At 37.1% G+C, this 19,642-nt stretch overlaps 1 protein-coding gene across 1 annotated transcript in view; it reads right to left on the bottom strand.

The window, feature by feature from the left end:
- The window catches only part of OTOGL (otogelin like), a 155,511-nt gene that overhangs the window by 109,058 nt on the left and 26,811 nt on the right, over positions 1-19,642 (bottom strand). The window contains exons 9-17 of the mRNA XM_027769725.1: positions 15,192-15,319; positions 14,523-14,629; positions 8,928-9,034; positions 8,246-8,371; positions 6,953-7,061; positions 6,043-6,089; positions 4,960-5,105; positions 3,251-3,374; positions 1,435-1,612 (exon numbers count right to left, since the gene is read on the bottom strand). Of these exons, the coding sequence (XP_027625526.1) occupies positions 1,435-1,612; positions 3,251-3,374; positions 4,960-5,105; positions 6,043-6,089; positions 6,953-7,061; positions 8,246-8,371; positions 8,928-9,034; positions 14,523-14,629; positions 15,192-15,319 (1,072 nt within the window). The remainder of the gene's footprint in view (positions 1-1,434; positions 1,613-3,250; positions 3,375-4,959; positions 5,106-6,042; positions 6,090-6,952; positions 7,062-8,245; positions 8,372-8,927; positions 9,035-14,522; positions 14,630-15,191; positions 15,320-19,642) is intronic.

Below are 19,642 nucleotides of genomic sequence, written 5' to 3'. Positions count from 1 at the left end.
AGAGAGAGAGAGAGAGAAAGAGAGAGAGAGAGAGAAAGAGAGAGAAAGAGAGAAAGCAAGCCACCAGGTCCAGTACTTGAACCATGGTCGGCCATGTGGGAGTGTCCAGCGCCTTATCCACCACGCCATCTGCTGGTCCCCATCTACTCCCTTAAGACTTTTCACATATACTTTAATTATACTCATCATGCCATACTGTAGAATTCTCCAAGCTAACTGAAACTTTGTACCTTTTGACCATTATCCCCATATTCCACTCACTACCAGCCCCTAGAAACTAGTATTCTGACCTGCTGTGAGTTCAACTTTTTTTTTAGACTCCATATCTTTATTGAAGGTTATTATCCTTTCCTGATCTGCAACACAAGCCCCTTCACTTTGCTTAAATCACTCACTGTGCATTTAGCATGACAACAGGTGCTAAAGCATTGACATGAAACTATATACTGTTTCTTTCCACAGGCAGGTGACTCCAACGAGTATACATATGCTTTCCCGCTTTTCTCTTTATGAAACACTGACTATCACAAAATCCAATTAACTTAGACACTAAAATGTTACTTTAGAGGGATTATTAATACCTGCCATGGTTTGGCTAAGAGTTTGTCCTCCAAAGGTTCATTTTGGAATTTAGTTCCCAGTGTAATGGCACTGGGAGGTGATGAGGCCAAGTAGGCAGTATTGGATCATGGAGTGACCACCCTCACCAGCATTAAATGAAGTAATGCTGTCTCTCAAGAGAAAGTGAGTTTTTGCTTTCATAGGAGTTAGTTTCCCTATGAGAAGGTTGTTATAAAAGACGGCTGCCTGCAGATTGTGTTTTTCTCTCTCTCTCTAAGCAGAGGTACACTGACCTTTCCTCTTTTCTCTGCCATGTCCTGATGCAGCAGAGGCCAGCCAGATGCCAGTCTCATACTATTGGACTTACTAGCCACCAAAATCGCAAGCCAAATAAATCTCTATCTCAAGTATTTCTGTTCAGCAACACTATAACAAACTAAGACAATATGAAATTATTTCAATATTTTTAAAGTATAATTTACCACCACTAAAATAGATATTAAGTGCCTTCTTAAAAGGCAGCAGGTTTTCAAAAACAAATTCTGTTAAGCTTGATAAGTGGCAGAGAGGGGAAAAGCAGGTACAGTTTAACCCTCAGCTGAGCCACACTGCCTGAACTCAAAGCCTATCTCCACCGTACAAGAGCGAGGGGACCTTGAATGATTTATCTGCTATTTCAGTGCTTTGGTTTATTCCTTTATGCATAGAACAGAGATAGTAATGGGGGGCTTGCCATACAACTTCAATATGATGAGCCATGTAAAGCTCTTGGACTACTGAGCTATTATTAGTTAAGTAAATATTTCTAATGAATTTATATCCTCTTAATTACCAATCATTGAATTTAGTTAGCTATACAGAAATCATACTTACAGAAAATCATCCCTTATGTTCCCATTAAAAGTGCCACACAGACCTAATGTTCTTCTTTTCCATGCACTAGTGAGCTGAATATAAATTCTTTCCCCATCTATAGCAAACAGTATCTTTAAACCAAATGTTGTTTTTAGGAGTATAAATAAGGATGACAGAGTTTGAATTTCAACAAGTCCTGCAGGAAAAGAACACATATAAATCAGCTTTGAGATACACAAGCAATGTTCTAAAAAGGCTAGAGTACACCACCAGGGCTTTTCTTCCATGATATGGGGAAGAGGGACAGCTGTCTCACAGTTCCTGCCCATGTTCCCACGCCCATTTTTGCCACCCTGTGGCTTCCTTCCCCTCTCCCCTTCTTCCTCTCCCTCTTTCCTGGGTCTTAAGCAGATATTTTTAATAGGTTATCAAGCCAATACGTAATTCCAGTTTACAAGCACCTCATGAGAAAGGGTTTATAGACATTTGAAAACTCTTTTCTTGGGAACCAGCAGTTAGTGTAATGGCTATGTTGCTGGACTCCCACGTAGTCGACCGCGGTTCGTGTCCCGGACCCGGTGGCTTAAAACTCACGCCGGGCGCGTGTGCGTATGTGCCCAAGATCCTGAGAGGAGAATGGAGGAGAAGGGATTGCGGCGTGACCATCCCCCCTGGGGGGTGATTTCTCGCTTTCTGTCTCTATGTCTCTCTCTGTCTGGCGAGCGCACGCGCCCTACAGTGAAAATCTCTCAAAAAAAAAAAAAAAAAAACTCTTTTCTTAACTTTGTGTGTGTTTGTATAACTCAATAAGGAAGTGGTATTTTCCTCAAAATTCTCCCATTCCCTTTAGACTGTCAGCAAAAAGGAACACAGCACTAGAGAAGCACCATTTTATGAGACACTTTTAAAGACAAGAAACTTGTATTCAAAACTACACTAATAACATTTGCCACCACAGGGGAAGCGTTGCTCTTCGTTACTTGTGTGTCTTCCCCACAATCTCTGACACAATCTGGTTATTAATGACAGAAATCTGAGAATCATTATTTAACCACCCTACTACCCCTCTTATCTTCCCCCAATCAACCCCAATCCAACCACTAAGTTTGGACCATTTTATTTTCTAACCATATTTCCAATATTCATTTCCTCTCTGGCATCTCCACCCTGTTGTCATAGCAGTCTTATCCCTCCCCCTCCCCCCCCCACACACACACCAAAAAAAACTTCTTAAAACTAATTTTTAAAACTAATTTATTTGGTTAGATCATATGAGATTGCCACCTTTGTACATAAAGATGGTCAACTAATGACAGTTTCTTATTTGATTCATATCAAGTTCATCTTCTTTATCAGGATAACTATCATAAGCAAAATGGAGTCTTTCCCAGTCTTATCCCCACCCTTTTCCCTAATCTCTACTCTGGACATTCTCTACTTACCCTTTTGTTGTAGCAATGCCAAACTAGTTACAGTTCCCCTAAAGATATCACATAGTTCTATATCTCCTTGTTCACCATATCCAGAAAAGCTTCCTGACTAGTCCTGCACACCCTTCCCAAGTGCTGGCTGCACTGAACCTCATTTAGACTCTCCAAGTCCCTATGCATATCTTTGAATTTATCACATTTTTTTAGTGGCTATCTGCTTCTCTTCCCTTCCAAATTCAAGGCCACCTCAAGTAAACACTGGGTCCCATAAACATGGTGGTCTTCACTATCTGCAGCTAGAATGTTAGGTAGTCGGCTAATGGGAAAAGACTCTATGTGGGCTATGTTTGCTGCTGTCACTCTTTTTAATGGAAACAAAGTACACCATTAGCATTGCTCCTTACCATTAAGATTGAAGCCATGGTTAGGACTGGTGAGGATTTGTCCTCCCCTACTAAGGGTCACTTGTTTGTTAAAATCATCTTCCAGAATTAGAGTTATAGACTGAAGGCAGACCAAGCCAAGGTTCTGCATAAAAATTAAATTATCAATGAATGAATAATAATGAGAGTGAGGCACAGAAAGAGGGGAAATGAGAGAGGGATAGGGAAAAAGGGGAGGGAGAGAAAACAGAGAAGAAAAGAGGAAGAGTATGTGTAAATACAAATTTTCAGTACATAGAAAGCTTGAGTATAAGTAATACTGGGTTGTTAGAAAATGTATTTTTACTGTTTTCTATGCAAAAATGCATCATTACTTTTCTGACAACCCAATATAATAATGTAGCTGTTACATAATTTCATGTTGCCCCATTCCTGATAAAATAAATACTTATACAGTACATTAGATATCATATATATACATATATATATATACACACACACTTGTATTTTACATAAAACATTAAATAAAAAATTTTTCAATAAAGCACAAATAATGTTTCACATAGCACACACTCAGAATACCTCCTCAAATGCATTAAAGTGGTAGATTAGACATAAAAAATTCAATAGGAAAACAAAGAAAATTACGACTCTATGTAGGAAGCTAACACATTCTAATATATTGCAAAAACAAAAACTAGAAAAAAAAGGTCAGAGTTTCTGTTAGAAATAACTATTTTATATTGGGATAAAATTAGGAAATTAAAGATTTTAGCAAAATTTTGATTTCCTAGTTTAGAAAGATGAATGGGGACCATCAGGTGGCATGGTGATTAAGGCACTGGACACTCCCACATGGCTGACCACAGTTCAAGTCCTGGACCTGGTGGCTTGCTTTCTCTCTCTCTCTCTCTCTCTCTCTCTCTCTCTCTCTCTCTCTCTCTCTCTCTCTCTCTCTCTCTCTCTCTCTCTCTCTCTGTCTCTCTCTTGTCAAATTAAAATAAATGAATGAATAAATAAAATTAAAAATAAATAATTAAAAAAAGAAAGATGAATGAAAGATCTGGGTTTCTTTATCTATAAATTACTGATGTGCTTATTGCTTCAAGAAAATTTCTAAAATAAGTATGTGAACATGTTAACAAATTAATCATTTAGAATATATGAAAACTATTCTATCCTGTCAAGAGCTAGCTCTTTATATAGCTAGTTTTGAAAGAAACATTTAGGTCCACATGCAATCATGCAGGAAATGTTCAAGAAACTATACATATAAATACCATTTTAAAGAACAGAAAATTCAGGCCTAGCCATGTAACACACAGATAGTACTACCACTTGGGAAGCTGGAGGTCACATGGGAGGCCTGGGTTTAGTTTGTGCGCAAACCTGAACATGCCAGGTATGCCTATGCACACTTGTAAACCTACCTGATTATGGTCTGGCAGGAGGGTGGTTGACACTATGTGACCCCGTCAAAACTATTGCTCTTTTTCTCTCACTTTCTTTCTCTCTCCCTTCCCAATGGTATGTTATAAAATATTTATCAGCATTTTCCCCCTCCTTTGTACTACATAAAATAATGGTGTCTCTTAATAACCAATGTCATTTCAGTTTTGAAGACAATAACTGTACTCATTCATTGTCATTCTTAATCTAGATATGAAGTTAAAGTAACAATAAATGAATAAATGAATATACCTCTGGTTATTTTGAGACGTTATTCTTACCTGCTCACAGGGAGCTTTCTGTAAAGTAATTGTGAATTTATCTTTTCCCGTCCCTTTCACAAGGATGTACTGGCACATGCCAATAAAAGAATAATGTCGGCCATCAAAAGTTGTAAAATGAGAATCGCCCACAACTGAGCATTGAACTACCAAAAGAAAAAAAGAAAAGAAAGAAACAAAAGGGAAAGGAGCAGGAAATAGAAAAAGAGGAAGAAAAAAATAATGTTATTTCTTAAAAGCAGGAGATTTAGGATAGATTTTTATGCATCAAAATAACACCTGAGTGTTGGGACCAGCAGTTAGCATAATGGCTATGTTGCTGAACTCCCATTCAACCGTGGTTCAAGTCCCGGATCCAGTGGTTTAAACTCACATGTGTATGTATGCCCAAGATCCTGAGAGAATGGAGGAGAAGGGATTGCAGCATGGCCATCGCCCTGGGGGGTGATTTCTCGCTTTTTGTACCTCTGTCTCTCTCTGTCTGTCTGGCAAGCACAAAAACCTCTCCAAAAAAAAATTTTTTTTAATTAAAAAAAACACCTAAGTGTTTAAAATTTACAGGTTTGACAAACTTTACAGATTACATTGCATGATTCAATTTAAGATTTATTAAATGATAGCTCTTCCATGTATGGTTTTGGTTTTGTAATATTTAGTCCACTTTAATAAAATTTTCAAAAGTTGCCTGCTTAAAACTATAATTTATTCAAGCCAGCTGTTGGCATGGGGGTTAAGATGGCTGGACTCCACATGGTCAAAAGGTTTGAGTTCTGGACCAGGCAGCTTAAAAACATGCCCCACACATGTGCGTGCATGCCCGAAATCCTGATGGAAGAACGGAAAGAAGGGATTAGGCATTGCCATCCTTCCCAGGGGTACTTTCTCACTTACCCTTTCTCTCTAGCAATAAGTGCATGCACCTTATAGCAAATTTTTTAAAAAATCATTTTTTAGTCACTTAGCCTCTGAATACTTCCATTTATAGATAACATCCCTCATTAGATATTTTCATAAAAATTGATGCTCTCTTTCTCAATAAAAAAAAAATGAAACATTTTCTTCAAAAATTATTTAAAAGATTACCTGGACAGTCATGTTCAGTGCAGTTCCAAATTCCACCAACACAGACACTAAATGAAATTATAAAAATATTAATCTACTCATTAAAAAAACTTTACTAATGTTCACATCAATATATTGATTATTATAACAAAATGTATCATATTTATAGGTTGAGAATAATCTGACTTGAAAAACATCTCTACAAAAGTTCTACTGACTGATAGCAGAACTGGGTAGCATCTAAGCTCACAATATTATTATTTTATATCTATTTTTACTGCCATCACATATTTTAAAAAAAGAGAAGACTCATCCTTTTATGTAAAATAACAATATATTCCAACCTCACAAAGAGTTCTGGAGAAGAAAAGCAAAGCTCTCATAAGGCAGGAGCTGAAATCAGTATCTGAGAGCATGGCTAGTTTTCGGACTGCGTTTCAGTGACATGTACTGACGCAAAGGAAAAGGAGCTCCGTAACACTGGATATGTGTTTCTTTTTTAAGATTGTCCAAGGAGAATTTCATGTTTGCTGAGATTGTTAGTTAGCTAATTTACTAAGAAACTCCAAATGTTTCTAATCATACAAAAATTGGCAATATGGATCTTTTTAAAGTACTCACTAGATAAACCTAGGAGCACCATCAAGTTTCAAGAGTAAAAGTTATATGCAACTTAATGATTAAAAATGATAAGAAACTGCCACAGAGTCATCACGTGAATGTAAGTGTTTATGTCCAGGGAAGTAATAAGAATTGTGTTTTAAAAGAAAATATAATAGATTACCCCCTACACAAACAAATGGAGTTTGAATAAAATGCAAACTCTATCAGACAGAATTTTTGGAAGAAAAGGAATAATAAGCATATTCCTTTAAATATCTCTCAACTAGACAAGTACCCAGGCACAACTGACCACACATTGAGTACATACCATTCAGTACATTCTTGCTCAATTTTTGAACCAACAGAATAAGCTAATCCATGAAAACTACATGGACAGTTTTCCAAGGAGATACAAGTCCCATTGTCCATTATGAGGCCTATTTAAGAAAAATATGTATCAAATTATCAAAGGAAACAATAAAGATTGCATTCTTTGAATTAAGCATTCAACTAACTTTTATTGAACATCTGCTTACACTAGGTGCTAGAAATACAAATTCTTTTTCTTTAAGGAGGTTCCTGACAACCTGGCTCTTCTCAAATCAGCAGCCAATTTATAGGGGTTTATTTCAGTGGATTTCAGCTTTTTTAAACCATGACCTGCTATCAAAAACTAAAGGTTCACCTTCAGTGTTCCCTTGTATTTGAGGAGAGAAGGAGAGAAGGTCAAAGTATTTTTGGCTTAGTTTCTGTTCGCTCCAAGATGAGAGATGTACACCACCGAGATCATCAATAGCGAGGCATTCCGGCTCAAAGGTCCAACCCAGTGGGACTGCGCTTGCCATTTCTCTCTGACTAGTAACGGAGGATGAAACAGAACTGATTCACCATGTTCCTACGCAAACTGTTTCACTCAGCTGACCCTTTTTTATAGCAAGACTTTATAGAAAAAGCACTGATTTATACTTAGGCACATAGATTTCTGTTTTGGTTCTAGCTCCTTAACCTGTCATCAACTGGTAACAAAGAGCTCAGATGGGCCCTGCTTTACCATACTTTGAGTAGCACTGAAATGACAATAAACTGAGGTCAACAGATCTGGATCCAAGTAACGCTCATTCATATTAAGTATATGACATTGGGAAAAAAAAATCAGTTGACATCTCATTTTAATCTATAAAAATATAAGAGTTTGTGTAAACCTCTGTGTTTTTTATAAATGTCTATAAGTAGAACAGAGTCAGTCTTGAATTTAAATCCCACCTATATCACTTGCTGAGATACTTTTCATTTCAGATATTGAAACGACATCAAGACTAACATCTACTGGAAAAATGTGAAGGCTTTTTCTCAAACTTGCTTACATCTTTTAAAAACTGAAAATACATAAATTATTAAATATCATTAAATATTAAGAGAAAAAAAGATTTGCCAGAGGTAACTTCAGGACTGTAGATTCTGAGTTTCCTGGAAATTTTACAAAATAAAGAATCTTTTATTAGAGAAAAACAGTCGATCTTCCCAGTAACCTCAGGAACTGTAAGGGTAGAAAACAGCAAAACGAACTGGGAGAAAACCAGCTTCTACGAGTACGGACATGGCTTCTTCATGAGGCACTTACCATCTGGGCAGTAACAGCCATCAAGACAATGCAGATTGCTCCCAAGACATTGCTTCTCAAAAGTGCAGGTTGGTGGGCAACAGCTGATACAATCCCGATGGACAAAGCTATCATCGCATCTATCAGCTAAAGCAGGCAGACAGAGGAGCTGTGGGTCAATTTTATTCATGTCTCTTTATAAAAATCAGTGTTTCAAAATTATGCAGGTTTAAATCAATAAAATGTGAAAAGAATAAAGAGGGGCATGGAGAGCAACTGTAGGTACCAAAGACAGTATATCTAAGGGTGGGAAATGGCAGAGGTGAAAGAGAGGGAATCAATGGTGGGGAGGAAGCAAAATATATAAGAAACAAGAAATGGAAAACTGTTAACGATAACACGATGGTAATATCCTTGATTGAGCCAATACACAGTGTAGTCTGGATGGAGAATCTCACTTTGTACACTGTAATAGTGTACAGTGAATTAATGTAGATAAAAAAATTTAAAACAAAAAATAAATAAATAAAAATTATGCAGGTTTACAAATATAACTGAATCAATAAGAAAAGCCTGGCAATTCATTAGTTTTGAGTACCAAAGGTAAGTTTTTAGTTGTAAGATAAACCAAAAGAGCAAAATACACAGGAGTGTGTGTGTGTGTGTGTGTGGGTGGGGGGGGGGGGAAAACAAGCAAACATACTGCACGCTGGAAAGTCATCTCTCCAGTCCTGAATAGGGTAGCCAGCATGAGAACAGGCTCTAGCATACTCAGTGGCTGCTCGGCAATAGGTTTCATCATCATCAGTTCTAAAAAGCAAAAAGACAGAGCCAAGATGACAGAAAATATTGACAAACCCTGCCTTTGACCACCTACTTCCTAAAAATGGTGAGCGCATGGTGAATATTCCAACACTAATTGATGCTAGCATGTATCATTATATACGATAATGTATTGCTAGATACAGTAAGGCAGAAGACACATAAACATGAGATCCCAGTTAAACTGAGGTATAAACATTGTCAAAGCCTTTTAATAATACCTCTACTTCTTTTCCCAGTGGAAGGACGGCTACACTGAAAGATTCCTATTGTAATTATGAAATTCTTTCCCCACTTAGATTTGCTCCCAAAGCATCATATACCTTTTAGCATTTAGTGAATCCCATTAAAACACATAAAGTTCCATTATGACAAAAAATATCTAGTATGAAGATTGTTTCCAAGGTACTATGCTCTTCAATATACTGGAATAAAACCAAAACCAATAATCTGTAGCACTCAAAAAGTATTTTAACGGTTATCAGGCAGTTCTTGCAGTAAGACTCTAAAAACATTTTGAAAGATTGAATAAACAGCATTTAATATTTAAAAGAAGACTTTGAGTTCTCTCAAGTTTTAATTACTAAAGCTAGTTACTTTTACAGTATTACCAAGGGTAAATAATCTCTAATTATTTTCGTATAATGCTTTAGCTCCCCTAAACAATAATTTCTTATGAGGTCTGCCAATTCCCAAAGCAGATGAACAAGGCACCTCTGAAACAGGCAGGTTTCTAACAAGGTTGTGGCTTTCTTTTTAATTCAACCTAAACTCAAAATTGAATAGTTAAGTGTCTTAGGAGATAATGACCTTAAGAATGTTGCATTTTGTAAACCTTAATGTTTCAGTATCTCGATTGTAAAAGTCACCATCTCAAATTGCACTTATCTTGTGTGACTGTAATTGGAGTCATGCAGTTTATCTAGTTCAATTAACTGAGCCTTAGAAGGAGAAAAGGTCTGACCACATAAACTCCAGAAGCTCAGAAAATATTCTCAACCTACAAACAAGGAAAGTCTTTTCTAAAAGCAACATATGCTAAAATTGTTGAATTCCCAGAAAGACATCAAGTTCATGACTTACGATAAAATATGGATATTGTTTCCTACAATTAATGCTGGTTCTAAAAGTTGCAATGTGAGTATTGGTTTCCGAACTTGATGCAACTGTTGCATTATTAAAATACCTACCATTTATTAAATGTCTATGTCGCTATGGGAGCTGTGCGAGGCAAATTAACATATGGGATGTCACAAAAACTCACAGTTGAACAAGAAAGAAATTACTATCCCTGGGACCAGCAGATTGTGTAATAGTTACATCATTGAACTCCCATGTAGTCAACTGCAGTTCAAGTCCTGGACTCGGCAGCTTAAAACACGCTACACCAAGATTCTGAGAGAAGAATGGAGGAGAAGGGATTGCAGCATGGCCATCTCTGCTGAGGGATTTCTCACTTTCTGTCTTTCTGTCTCTCCAGTGATTTCATGTGCCCTATAGCAAAAAATCTCGCTCAAAAAAAAAAAAATACTATTCTATTTCACTGAGGGGAAATAAACTTGGTTTTCTATTTTGGATGTTAATTTTAATAAGAAAAAGCAGCACTGAAGAGCTGTGATTTTTACATCAGTTGACCTTAACATGGCAAAATAATTTCCTTGCTGCCGGGTTTGGCATCCTCAGGAGCAGAAATAAAAGAGCATAATTTTAATGATTGCATATTGTATCATCCTTCAAATTTCAATTCAAATATCATCTCCTTATGTTGCCTTCATAGGCATTTCCTAAAAAGTTAGTAGTTCTCTTCTCATGTCTATAGCTTTTTATGTTAGAGCACTGAGTTACTGAAGGAGACCCTTCTCTTTGCCTCACTCGAATATGAATTCCTAGGACAAAGACTACATCTAAATTGTTTCTGTTTCTCTAATTTGTGATACATCACTCAGCTCAAAATAGATGCTGTTGAACTGAATTCAATATGCTACCCTAATCCAGGCAGGAAAGTAATTATGTTCAGCCAATTCACATTTTCATTCTCAGGGTAGTGGATCTTTGTGATATGTCCCCTAACACGGGAAATGAAGAGAATTATTCATTCCTATACAGTAGAAGAGAAAGTGTAAGTAGGCCTAGTTCAGAATGAGACATTAAGGGGAGTAACAGGCTAACTCTGGCAGTTTCTCACTTCCAATTCACTGCCCACTTTCACAATTACAAAGCCCTTCCTGTCAGTACACGCCTGTTATGCCGACAAACCCAGACTCTCCACCACAGACTTATTTCTTAAGGTGTAAGCTAATTTCAACCAGTACCAGGTTTTTCTCTAAGCTGCTACTTTTATTATGTCATGGAGAAGCACCAAATTTTTTTGATTTGTTTTGAGATTTTTGCTATTAGAGCGTGTTTGTTCACCAGAGAGACAGAGACAGAGAGACATAAGGCAAGACATCACCCCCCACAAAGGGAACAAGCAGACAGAGACAGAGAGACAAAAGCCACACTGCAATCCCTTCTCCTCCATTCTCTTCTTGGGATTTTAGGCACGCACGCAATATACACCCAGGATGAGTTTCAAGCCACCGGGCCTGGGACTATAACTGCATTCAATCCATAGGAATCCAGGCCTTAACCACCACACCACCTACTAGCCCCAGCACCAAAGTTTTAAAAGCTAAAGACTAAAGATATCAAAATTTCAAAAGACAGAACTGTTAAGTTTTTTAATGATGGAATTTTAGACAAAACAGGTGTAACACAGACCACTTTTTGTTCAGTTCTCCTTTGTACAGTATTGGAATCCCAAACTTTCTCTGGGCACATGACTGCTCTCCCAAAGCCAGCATTTCCAGCCTGCCTGACATGTAGGTGTGGCCATGTTTCTAAGTTCTGGCCAAATGGTTAAAAGTGAGAGTGTGCATTCAACTTCCAGGTCAGAAGAGGCCAGCCATCTATTTCTCTTTCTCACATTTTAAGGGATACAATGTGGGCATGGAAGTGGTGAGCCAGTTTGGGCCATGAAATTGAGAATAACACCACAGACCAAAGCAATCGTGTAGCAATAAGTTCACTGAGTCATTGGAAAACACACAGAAGAGCCATGATGCCAATCCAAGACCACTTACCAGGTAGCATTTTTATTTGAGAGAAAAATAACTTTTCAATTTAATGTAATCACTGTTACTTTGGCTCAACCTAGTAATGGCCTAACTAAAAAATTAAAAAAAAAAAAAAAAAAAGGCTTTCCTGGGCCTACTAAATGATACGTTATCTCAGCTTACTTGCGAAATAGGTACTATGTTATTAAGACAATTTAAAAGAGTAGTCTAAGAAAGAGTATTTGTGAAATAAGAACAGTTTTGTTTTGTTTTGTTTTGCTTTGCTTTGTTTGGTTTCATTTTTGAGAGATTTTTGCTATAGAGTGGATGCACTCTCCAGAAACACAGAGTGAGACAGAGGGAGAGAAAATGAGAAACCATCCACCCCAGGAGGATGGCCATGCTCCAATCCCTCCTCCTCCATTCTCCTCTCAGTATTTGGGATGCACAAGTACATGAGCTCAGCATGAGTTTCAAGCCATCTGGCCCAGGATTTGAACCATGGACGACTATCTGGGAATCTAGAGCCTAAAGCACTATGCCACCTGCTGGCTCCAATAAGAACAGTTTTTAATATATGGCTCCATAAGGACTATAGACTACTGACAGATATTCTCAAAAACAAAGACTATGTAAAAGAATAAAGGAATATAAGTAGCTCTTAAAAAATAAAAGAAAAGAAGGAAGAGAATTTTTAAAATATATATATTAAGAGGAATACCCAATGTTTTAGGTTGAAGAGCTCTTTCAAAGCACCTGCATTAGCTAGAGAACCTCTAAAATTTAGATATTGTACATATAAATCAAGGCATAACTGTACTCTATTCAAAATTAAAAGATAAAACAAGTAAGTTCATTTTAATATCTAGAAACTATTACATTCATTACTTTTATAATTTGTTTAATTAAAGAGAATTAGTTATAGATTTAGTTCATACTACTTCAATTTCTCTTTGTTCTCACCCTTTGATAAGTTTAAACTTCTTAACAAGCTACCCAAGATGTCATTTGAGTGGTTTAACTCAACAACAACAACAACAACAAACCACCTTGGTCTTTTACAAAAAAAAAAAAAAAAATTCCTATGTAAGGACCAGCAGATGGTATAATGGTTATTTCACTGAACTCCCATAGAGTCGACCATAATTGGATTCCCAGACCTACGGGCTTGAAACTCATACCAGGCACATGTGCGTGAGTTCCCAAAACCCAGAGAGGAGACTGGAGGAGAAGGGGTTGTGGTGTGGCCATCCCCACTGGGGGGTGATTTCTCACTTTCTGTCTGTCTCTCCAGTAAGCATATGCACCCTATACCAAAAATATTTCTCTAAAAAGAAAAATTCCTATGTATTATTTATATTTCCTGTGATTGATAAAAAAGAAGGCATATTAAAATTTCTTCAGGCATTTTTGAACATTCAAGATAAATAATTACATACTTTATAATCTTTTAGAAAAAATTGTAACACACTTTACTTCAACAAAGGGTATTTATAGTAAGTTTTACATGAACTACTAGGATGACTCCAGCTGAATTTTTTTTGCCTACACAACCACTTACTTTAAGTGTTCCTAACTCAGACAGAATGCAGGAGAGTGACTTTAGATAGGAAAAATATATTTTCAATAATTTCCACATGCAACAGAATTTCTTTCATATAGTCAGCACAATACAATATTCTTTTTTAAAAATAATTATTTTATTTAACTTTATTATTATTATTATTATTTAATTTGACCAGAAAGAGACAGAACGAGAGAGAGGGAAAGTGAGAAAGCAAGCCACCAGGTTTGGGACTTGAACCATGGTATGTGGGAGTCCAGCACCTTTAACCACCACACTGCATATGCCGGCCCCCACAATACAATATTCTTAGCAGTATCTGTGACTTTCATGAACATGTCTGATATCTTATTTTTTCACATTTTCATTTCTTTTTACACCTGTTACAGATATCACAAAATATTGTTTATACTCATCATTATGACAAATTGTTGCAAGTTATTAGATATGAAACACATAACACACACATACAGTTATATCAGAAATTTATCTATTTTACGATTTCGACACAATTAGTTTACCTAGTAACCTTTTATCTTTTCATCTGTTCAGTTCAAACACTATTTTGATCAAAGGTCCACAGATCTCTCAAGAATCCTGCAAAGAGACTCTGTTCTGCACTCTATTCATGCTGCTTGTATAAAATATTTAGTCTGTACCTGTTAGATAGTTAGCTTCTAATAGCTGTTAATACACCTTAAGTTTTACATTACCCATTATGTTTTGTAAACTGCTAAAACGGGTAGTTACAGAAGTCATCTTGCTATTCTTTCCACATAAGGAAAATGTTATTGTACACACAAATCATTTCACTTACTTGCAAAGATCATTCACACAGCTGGCAATATACAAATATGGATCGATATATTCATGGCAGCTTAGAAAAGGAAACTGCAACAGTATCTGACACTTGAAGAATATGGCCTGCACAGAAGAAGACCCCAGTCACCAGGATATATTTAATCACATGTACTTCCACTTATTTTTAGTGAGCTATAAGCAAGATTACTCATATCAGAAAAGAGACGGTAATTTATTCTTACAAAATTTAACCGACGGTTTTAACTGCATATTTTCATAATGAGAACTACATTTGTGAACTCTTTATATTCACTATGTCTGAAATCATCTTAAAGTTAATCCCTGTAACAATTGCATTTCCTGATTTAATATTTGAAATTAAGTTCTATTTACACTAAAAATGCTTAGGGTCAGATATCAATGCCATGGAAATGCAATAGGACTCATAATACGAAGGTGTCTGATAACCATCCCAAGGCTTCCCTGAACACCCTGGACAGGTGACCCATATTGGCTGGGGCTATGGATAGTGAACAGCTTAAAGGCCCTGCTGGGGTTTCTCCCTTACTCTCTGAAGGAAGAAATGAATAAATAATTAAACTTTTTTATAGGCCTTATGCTAAATATAAAAAATGTTTTTGAATCTATTATGTCCAACATTTCAAATTTTTCACACCAAATTTACCTCAAATGCTGGCATTCCACTGGAGCATGGATTTGGAAAATCTGAGGGTGTGGGTACACATCTGATGTCATCTGGCATTTGCACCAACCAGCTATTTGCAAACATAGCAATGTCTTCTGTATAGTCCTCTATTTCACATAAAAACATACACACAAATTGGTGTAACTGGATCACTTTACACAAACACAGACACAGTTCTTCAACATAAACTTTATGGTCAAAAAGTTAAACTCAGTAATATTAAAATTGCCAATGTGACCATAGACAGTAACATTGCTTTAGCATCATAAAAATAAATTCAACAAAGTATCCATGCTAAATAAAATAGTACCATTAAAGAGAAAAAGAAAACTACATCGAAACAACATGATGAGGACTGAAAGTGAACAAGTATAAGAAACACACCAGGAAAGCCAACGTTCAGTTTACAATGTAACAAGAGAAAAAATAAGCACAAAACTAAGAAACATAAAACTTTGGTGTGAATGTTTTCAGACAGCTCACTTGTTATATTTGTCATTAGTAAGAACCTCATTAAAACTGTCATGGTTCACAATATTACAAATAGTTCTTGTTGGGCTAGGTGATGGTCAGCACCAATGCAAATGGCCCCTCATGGGAATGGTCTTGGGTTTGCATTCCAGGACTTCCCTGAGCATGCTGGGTATACACGCATATTTGTGATCTGGGCCAGCTGGGACTAGGGGGTAAATCATAGCCTAGAGTATCTGTTGGGGGGTGTCTCTCTCTAGGCCTTTAAGATCTCTCTCATGGAAGAAATAACTTTAAAAAAAACCTCTTAAATTTTTGTCATTTTTTGTTAAGCCTTTGAGAATACTTCAGAGGACAGGCACATAGACTATGAGAGACCAGAAAAGACAAAACTGAGAAGAGAACCAAGATCATCTAAATGTGATAAACTTGTTTCTAAACATGTTCAGGAAAGACAACCCAATATTAAGAATTGTGAAGTTATGGGGCCAACAGATGGCATAGTGGTCACTGAACTTCCATATGGCCAACCACAGTGCAAGTTCCAGACCGGGTGGCTTGAACATCTCGCCGGTACATGTACGTGAGTGCCCAAGATCCCAGGAGGAGAAGAGAGAAGGGATTGAGGTGTGGTCATCTTTCTGGGAGGGTAATTTCTCACTTTCCCTCTCACTGTCTGTCTCTCTCTCTCTCTCTCTCTCTCTCTCCCTCCCTCCCTCTCTCTCTCTCTCTCTCTCTCTCTCTCGCAAGTACACATGCCCTATGGGAAAAAAATTCTAAAAAATAAATGAATAAAATAAAGAATTGTGAAGCTATCTTAGCATCATTCAGAGGCAAGATTCAAGAGCTAATTTGTAGGAAGAAAGAAACAGATGTAGGTCGTGATAACTCTGAAGTGCTGGCTCCAAATCAAATTTAAATTGTCTCAACACGTGACCTGCAAACAAATTCAGGGCCTGCCTGATACAGAAATTAATCTTGCTATACATTCAGACAAAGACTAAACCTCAAATTTCAAAAAATTGTTAGAATTGAACAAGATGACATCTCAAAGTTCCCTCTAAGACAGTGAAATGTCAGAGTTGAGATTTGGGTTCTCCACTACCTGGATCTGCATGGTCACAGGTCTACCCCTGAGGACAACCTATTGCACCACAAACATCAAACATTGCAAGCCAAATATTTTAGCCCTCTGAGCATTTTCAAGACAGGAAGATGATGTCTGGGTGCTACACGAAACACCAGGAAGACTGTGGGGATTATCCACAATAAGACATTGCTCTCTTAGTGTACAATCCCAAACTATTCTGTAGCCTGGAAGACTTCTCATGATCTTGTCCCATACTTCCCATATACCCTACCCTGCCCACCTTTGACCTGCCCATTCTTTTTTTTTTTGGAGAGGTTTTTGTCATAGGGCGCGTGCGCTTGCCAGACAGAGAGAGACAGAGAGAGACAGAAAGCGAGAAATCACCCCCCAGGGGGGATGGTCATGCTGCAATCCCTTCTCCTCCATTCTCCTCTCGGGATCTTGGGCACGCACGCACACACGCCCAGCGTGAGTTCTAAGCCACCAGGTCCGGGACGCGAACTGCAGTCGACTACGTGGGAGTCCAGCGACATAGCCATTACGCTAACTGCTGGTTCCATGCCCTGCCCATCCTATATCTTCTACTCCTCTTCCTACTCAGCCTACTCCAGTCATACTAGTTTATGCTTTTCTTCAAGCACTCAAGCTCATTTCCACCTCAGGGAACTTGTTCCTACTCTTCCTCCTTCAAATCCACTCTTCCCGCAGACCTTCGTTCACTACCTCCCTTACTTCAGTTAGGCCTCTGTTAAATGTGCCCTCCTCAGAGTCCTTTTCCACTGCATGATTTAGGCTAACACGAAACACACATTTCTGCCATCCCTCTTTCCCCTTCTCCCACTTTTTTTCATGTCTGCCTTTGCTCACAGAGAATAAATTGTAATCTGTTTGTCACTGTATTACATTTTGTCTTACACTATAATACACACAAGGTGATTTTAAATGTTTGTGGAAAAATGAATAAGTATATGAATTTATTTGGGGGCCAACATTTGAAATTCATACATAGTCTTTAGTAATACACATGTCCGTAAACTTTTTGAAGACCTCCCTGCAAACAACATAAAAGGAGAAAGTTTGTTTCAGCTGTTCTACTGTTATATCCCTAGTTTACACCTGTCATATAATTGACACTCAAAATGTATTTTGAGTAATGAACAAATTAATGAATAAATGCAGTTGACTCTTGAAAACACAAGTCGAAACTGCACAGGTCCACTTATCCATGGATTTTTATCAACATTTACTGTCATTATATTTTCTCTTCTTTATGATTTTCTTAATATGTTCTCTTCTCTAGCTTACTTTATTGCAAGAGTACAGCCTATAACACATGTAATACATATACAAAATATGTGTTAATCAAATACTTATGTTATCAAGAAATCTTTCAGTTAAGAGTAGGCTATTAGTCAAAAGTAATACATAGATTGTCAACTGAGCAGGGTGTTCGTACTCCTAAGTCCCACATTTTTCAGAGGTCAAATGTATAAGAGTTTGGAATACTTATTAAATATCAACAGATTATTAGAAATACTAATGCTTTCATATTTTGCCACACGTTTTATCTCTTATATCACTGGAAATTTTACATACTAAACAAAGCATGGGTCTACTTATTTGAAAAAACTGGGGTGGCATGGTACTTAAGGTGGCTGGATTCCCATGTGATCGACCACATGTTCACTGGGCACATGTGTGTGCATACCCAACAGGAGGAGAATGGAAGAGAAGGTATTGTGACATGGCCATCCTCCCTACAGGGTGATTTCTCACTCTCCCTCTCTCTGTCTCTGAGCACATGTGTCCTATGACCAGAAAGAAAAAGAAAAAACTGTGTCCTTTTAAAATAAATTTATAGTCACATTTCATTTCACAAAATTATTATTTTCTTTAAAAGTCTGAAAAGCCAAAAATATTTTCCAATGGCCCAGCTATTTTAATATTTATACACTAATTTTAATATTACTAAGCAACCTGGGTAATCCCTTAGAGTTCACATCAATTTCAGCTTTTGAATCACATATTTGACTATTTTTACCCCATTACATTAATAAAAGAATCACAAATGCTGTTCATCATGAGATTTTAAAATCCCTATCAGTGTTACACGAGTCTGCTAACTTAAACCTAAAATGCTTTGTATAAAACATAGTCTACATACAGTAATTTATCATCCATATTGGGATACTTTTGAGAGTGAAAGAGAGGCACTATTAATTATGTTGGAAAAAAATAAGAATAAACCAGGACTCCTACATTGGTGCATAACTAGACATAGACATGAATTATGGAAACGGAATTCTTAACCAGGCAACAAATTAAAATCTTTCTATGTGCACAGAAATTCTGAAGAGTCTCATTTTTTTGTGAAGTCATCCCTGAAGGGTGAGTGGAAATACAGAGAGAAATACAAATTTAATCACTGTTAAGAAACTATGCATTCCATGTCATTCAACCAACCTATCTAACGCTCTGTAAAGATTTATCTAATCAGCAAAGTAAGGCTGAGTACAGTTTCAAGAAAATACTAACACCTTAAAGCTAAAGGTAATACAACTCATCTCCAGACATTTTCTTGCATTATTACAGTACAGGAGGAAACAGCAAGACAGTTTTTTGTCATATCCTTACAGAGTTGTAAGTTCATTTTTTTGTTTTGTTTTTTTTAACTACTTTGCCTTCCTCCAAGCAGCTGCAATTCTGAAAAAGCTAAATATCTCTTTGGGCCCCTCCCACACACTTTCAGGAGTCCTTGCCTTCTACCAGAACAGCCATAATTCAGATCAGTTGTCTCCTGCCACTTCCTATCTGCTTACACCCTTTTGCAGGCTGCCAATTATCTCACTGTGAGTGACCTTTTCATGGT

Source organism: Tupaia chinensis, unplaced genomic scaffold (assembly GCF_000334495.1).
Source record: "Tupaia chinensis unplaced genomic scaffold, TupChi_1.0 Scaffold000085_1, whole genome shotgun sequence".
In the NCBI taxonomy this organism is placed as follows: Eukaryota; Metazoa; Chordata; class Mammalia; order Scandentia; family Tupaiidae; genus Tupaia; species Tupaia belangeri.
This window is presented reverse-complemented; position numbering and strand designations above follow the sequence as displayed.